Raw genomic sequence first — 6,002 nt, forward strand, 5'->3', positions numbered from 1 at the left:
CAGCTAAAAGGGCGTTTTACGATGATTTTATTCAACGCTTCTCACCACAAATATTAAACCTCGAGCCGATAAGATTTTTTATTTAACATATACTTAGCTTTTCCTAATATATAAACAACTGCATCAATTAGAATATTCTTTAGTATATTTTCTGTTCCTTTTGCGACCTTTTTCAATCTCTTTTTTCGTATCCCAAGTACAATTCGCGTCAGCATTTTCGCTCTCCAACACTTTTGGACAATCTGATTGGTCGACGGATTCCAGCCGTCCAACATCGAACAGCCACAACTTCCGAGCTTTCATCTCAATTAAATCCATCTGTTCCTTGTCCGGATCAGGGTCACGAGACAAAACCCAGCCCAAACTCAGGGCGAAAGGGCCAGCAAAGTCCTCGCAGAAGTAGAGAACACAGACTTCACTATCCAAGTGGAGTATGAACAAACTTGCTTTCGGTTTATAGAAATGGGAAGGCTTTGATGTCAAATTGAGGTGGAATGCGCCTTTAGAAGTAAACCTCCTGTTGAATGTTGGGATTGCTTCCAGTACTTTTGAGGAGAATCTGTTGCCTGGCATTCCCGTCATATTTAGAATAAGGACGAATTCTCCTGAAAACAGCACCGATCTGAAGAATACAGACGGGTAAATAGGTGGAATAATATACACCCAGGTTGAGGTAATCGTTTCAAAATGACCTTTTTACATTTTTGCAGTCAACTTTTGTGGACAGTATCATCAGCTATATTGTAAATGGATGGGGCAAACAACTTTTGATGTGTTATTTTTTTCCGAGATCTTTAGGTATAAAGAAAAGTAATTTCGTAATAATTGCATTTCTTGCTTTTTTGGTACAATCAGTTGCTCAATAAAGCAGTTGTTCAATTGCTAAAATCGGTTAGAGAAACCGACTATAGATTTTCTAAATATTTTCTCTTACTTAAGAACTAAGTTCTTCAGAACGAAAGATGAAGAATATCAAAAATAAGAAAGGAAGTAAGTTGAGTAAACAAGTAAAATCATTGAATGGATTCAAAGAAACAATACACAGAACGTGCTTATTTAACGCTCAATAGTTTTCTTTATACACTCGTTGTATGCCATGTTATAAAGGAGAAGAAAATGAATATTAATTGATTTCTGATAGTTTTATGTGCTCTTTTTATTACACTAGTCACTTGGTTTTAAATGTCAGAATTGAACCTTTGATTGGTTTTGGATAAAAATGTCGACAGAATAAGAACAGTTTTCCTTGAGCTCAAACTTTCAGTGTAATTGTGATGTTGTCGGAAATCTCCTAACTGCGTAGAAAAACGGCCGAATGGAACATTCTGTGCCACCAAATTAATTTGTCTTTCACCTATCGTACAGAATCCGGTGCAAACTGGTAATGAATTTTATAATCCTGCATACGTTGCAACACTGATTTGGGTATAGCGAGTTTGAGTTCTAGTTTGACTTCTTGAATCATATTAACGTACTGTTGATAGTTACTAGATATCTTGGCAAATCGTGAACAAATAATTGGTCTGTGATAGAATGTAGCGTTAAGTTGCGCTTATCGTGCTGTTTTATCTTTTTGTTTAGTCATAAATGATTGTACGTTTAAAAAGCTCAACCCCAATACCTACGATGCAAACCTTGTCTCGTTCAAAGTTTTCGTGCGTTCATGTTCTCGTCCAAACGTCCTAATGAAAAGACCTATCAAGATCAAAACGGGATATCATCCAGTCTTTAGCTCGTTTACGATATAAAAACACTAAGGAAGGCAAAGACTATTATCCTGATACAAATTTGTTAAACTTCGTGAAGTTGCTTATGATGCAAGTTTTAAAATCTCTGATTATGCGTAGGTGCCATGAAACTGTTGAGGAGTTAAGAGTTTCCACTTTACTATATTCCCAAATACTTAGAGCGGTTGGAAAAAACTACTGTGAAAAGCGACAAACGTTTTCTATACGCCAATGCCAGTCGTTCGTTCCGTTCGAAAAGATTAACGTGATTCCTCAAAAATTCTTTCAGTTTAAAGTACAAGCACAAGGAACATAGGCTCAATTAGCATAAATTTCCACAAAGGACAAAAGAAATCGAAAAAAAACGAGAAAAATTTCCTCTCCAATTGTCCTGCTGAGTTATAGAGTACAATATGAGCTCCATTAGCATGAGATTAGACTGTGCGAATAAGCGGCGGCAGAGACGACAGAGTGCACCGTGTGCGCCTTAGCCAAGATAAATTGATGATCCAAAGTAAAGTTGCTGTCAGGGGTTTGTTTCTAAAATGTGTACTCGTGCCATTTTTATGAACTTGAAGTTTAAGTTTTTGGACATGCTGGAGACAAAAATTGAAGCACTGGACAAATGAAAATCTTTCGTTTTCAGTGTGGTGACAACCAAGAAACTGAGACCAGACATTTCAAACAATTTTCTCTCACAACAGTTCAAAACCCCAAAATAGAAGGCCCCGAAATTTAGCTGACGAGAAGAAGGAAGATATCCAACAGAGATGATGCGAAGTTCAAAACCAAAAACTTCCATTAAGTATATAGCTTAATTTTGGACTTCAGTCATCTCAAGGAGGACAGATAGCTAGGTGAGCAAATTGTATCCGAAAGCAATGGGAGAAAATTTTGTTGATAACATATCGGCGACATTAAATACCTTGTGTATATACCCAAATCGCACAAAAAGCTTCCTGTCACAAAAATCTGAAGTCCACTCAGTTACTAACGACACACATATCAATGAAAAACTGTGAGAAGGTGCAAAACATTTTGAAACCAGCCCATCTGCAAAATTGTAAATAAGAGTAAACTATGAAAGAGGAGTGGCTTGACGCAGAGAACCTGGACACTGACCGAGATTCAATATTCGGAAGAGAATTCAAATTTTCAAAACCTAAAAGACGAGGCTACTTGCACAGAGTCTATAAGAAAAATTCTCCACAAACCCAGTTGTAGCCGCAGAGGCACAATTGAGCCTCTTCAAAGATGTGAGTAACAAACTTTCCTTAAGTTTTTGGAGAAGTCAGAACTCATTATGTTGTAACATACGGCAATTAACGCAACAAATGTCAATCTATAGAACCAAGAGGGTGGTCTGTGCATCCAATGACAGGAATCCGGGAATTGAAAAACAGGGTCAAGGTTCTCAAAAGGAACAAATCTTGTAACCCAGTGAGGTTATCCAAGGACCGTGATGTGTCTCTGGTCAAATGTGTTTTCAAAGTAAAGTTGGTTCCCCGTTGCTTAGGTTTAAAATTATTCGGCACAAAAGGTTGCAAAATGGTTCAAAACAAATTGATTATTTTGATTCTTTTTAAAAGTTACTCCAATTTTAAAGCCAGAAATATTAGGCAACTTATATCAAATTTCAACAAAGCCGGACCCTGTGGTGCACCAATATTATGTAAAGAAGAGTTTTCCGCACTCACCAGCTGAAAGAGTGTTCATGCATCAATTAGAAATTTTTTTTTCAAAAAGTTTAAAAATTTTGAGAATCAGCTGAAAAAAAATTGTTTTGGAGCAGCCAGTCTATAACTGGTACAAAGAACTGAAAAGTTTATTCCCCATTGCTTAGGTTAAGTTTTCGGCACAATATGTTGCAAAAAGGTTTCAAAAAAATAAGTATTTTGATTATTTTTTTGTTGCACCGATTTGAAAGCCAGAAACTTTAGGGAAATTATTTCAAATTTCAGCGAAGCAGGGCCATGAGGAGCGCCAGTTTCAAGTAAAGACGCTTTCCTGCATTCACGAGTAGAAAAAGAAGTGTTCATTCATCAATTTCAATTTTAATTTGTAAAACAGGTCGTGAAATCTTTCAAATCAGCTGAAAAGCCGTTTTTTTTTGTTTTCAAGCAGCCAGCCTACAAGTGGTACAAAGCACTGAAATTTTAATGGGACTGTGTTTCGAAAAAGCAGGAATAATTATAGCATCTTTGTGAGAAAATTAACACGATCACAACCTCTTTTTAGCATATCAAAAGATATTCTCATAACTTTTGTTTTTGGCGAGGTTGCGACATCATTTCGGCACACTGCATCAATTCTCGACGTCAGGAAGGCAAGGAACTTGACACTTAAATTCACAAACATTACGAAGGAAGACATCGCTGGTTTCTTGACAAACGATTCACAAGAGAAAACCTAAGATTCACAGGGGAGCCAGAGGGCTACATTGAAACGATGCTTGTTTGGTTTGCAACACATAATCGCAGACCCTCTGGAAGAAAATTCAGCTTAGACTTAAATTTTCAGGCAACACAGAAAACATCACTAAAATTGAACACAAAATTTTCAGACTCTTGGAGCGCATCATCATCATCTGGGGAAACAGACGAGGTCACATATCAGCTTCACTGTCAATATTTTGTTCAGACACATGATTGCAATCCAAAAAACATTTTTGGTTGTGCGAAAGTCAATTTCTCCGTTATCTACAAACTTCAAATCAATTGAAATGTAATTGTTCTAAATAACAGAAACTCAGCGACGGGATACACTTAAAGCTCAAAGAACTTGATGCAACACTCAGTAGGGGCGTCAAGAAAAATGCCACCGTTGGTCTGTCCTCAAAGTATTGGAGCCAGTTGATTTGTTAGGCGTAAATGGTTCCAAGCAACCAAAATTAATGAAATGAACTGGGCTAATTTTATCTGAGAATATGAGTGTCGTGTTTAAGTGCCTTGCTTTCGAAAACTACTAATGGTTTTAGTGTATCTGATGTTAAGATTTCTCTACCCTACCTTTAAGTGCTTTTATTGTTAGGATTCCTCTGGAAATTGATTTGCTCCCCGGAATTATGAATAGGGGAATCATATTTGATCAATTTTAGGACTAGAATAAATCGACGTGCTAACATTAGATTTGTGTCTATTTTTTTGTCATTGATAATATATATATATATATATATATATATATATATATATATATATATATATGTTTATACGGACTGTTTTTTAGCCTTTTTTCTCTCACAAATTCAAATCAACATCTTGATCTCTCCTAAATAGATCTCTCCTATGTGATCTAAGCTCTTTTGTTAAAAACCTTTTTTGCTTTCTCAGTCCTGAGAGTATTATTTTTCGAACTTAGTTCAAAAAGTTTTCAGCCCGCTCGCCAAAACCGTAATCCAACTCAACTCTAATCTAAAATCTAATAGAAGGAACCACACCTTATCGTCCATCGATGATGGAGGAAGATTCAACAAATAGTGAGAATATGGTGACAAAGCGAGAAGTGAGGCCATTTAGGTTAAATTTCAGATTTCAATGCGTTTACTAGATGATTTTACTGAAAATCACTGCATAAATTACCATATGACCCAAAACTGCTATAAGGCTACTGTAAAAATGCTGCGATTTCCATCAAATAGTGTTGTGAAAAAAAAAACATCTATTGCATTTAGCGACGACTATATTCTTCAATATCGGACCCGATGCACAAAAATTAAACATGAAAGAAATTGTTTTAAAATTGTTAAAACATCGTTTGCTAACCAGTTGATTTTTTCTGAGCGCTGAATTCGATAAAGCTGCATTTGGTTGCATTGGTTTGTTTAGTCGCGACTTTAGGTCTTTTGACAACAAACCAGCGACCATCAATAACTTCTGGATTCACATGATCCGTGTGAAAATGTTGAGGACACATGCCATAGTCAATATCAGACCTGACGATTAAAAATATCGGAACAAGTGTAAAAAGGGCAATGAAGTTCATATTAGAACTGAATATTGGGTCGAAAGTTGACTTTATTCAGAACAAAAATCCACCAAACTACAAGACAAATTTGAGCAATATGACGTAACCAAATAAATCGGGAATGTTTTGCTGAATTTCCACCAAGGTTGATTAAAGTCAAAGTCGAGACCTAAGTTAGGTTTGTTATATGAGGTATAAATTTGACAGCTCATTATCCTGAATATTAGTGATGTGATTAATTATCTAACAGTAGCATGAAAACATCTCTAGATTCTGTACAGCAGGCTTCAAGTCCTCTTTTTTTGGTTCGCA

The 6,002-nt window shown here is 36.2% G+C and overlaps 1 protein-coding gene across 1 annotated transcript; it reads right to left on the minus strand.

Moving 5' to 3' along the window:
* Window positions 1–65: 65 nt before the first annotated feature.
* On the minus strand, window positions 66–5,783 carry LOC142351875 (uncharacterized). The gene is made up of 2 exons (XM_075404116.1): window positions 5,489–5,783; window positions 66–605 (listed from the first exon to the last, which is right to left on the minus strand). The coding sequence occupies exons 1-2, from the start codon at window positions 5,706–5,708 to the stop codon at window positions 124–126; spliced, it is 702 nt and encodes a 233-aa protein (XP_075260231.1). The 5' UTR covers window positions 5,709–5,783; the 3' UTR covers window positions 66–123.
* Between the last annotated feature and the right edge of the window lie 219 nt (window positions 5,784–6,002).

The sequence above is a fragment of the Convolutriloba macropyga genome, chromosome 13, assembly GCF_964194025.1.
Source record: "Convolutriloba macropyga chromosome 13, txConMacr16.3, whole genome shotgun sequence".
NCBI lineage: Eukaryota > Metazoa > Xenacoelomorpha > Acoela > Convolutidae > Convolutriloba > Convolutriloba macropyga.

Excerpts from the sequence above, each read along its gene's own strand:
- LOC142351875 (XM_075404116.1), bottom strand. The coding sequence starts at position 5,708 with ATGAACTTCATTGCCCTTTTTACACTTGTTCCGATATTTTTAATCGTC. Across the intron at positions 606-5,488 it reads CGCTCAGAAAAAATCAACTG|GAGAATTCGTCCTTATTCTA; the intron begins GTTAGCAAACGA and ends TGCTGTTTTCAG.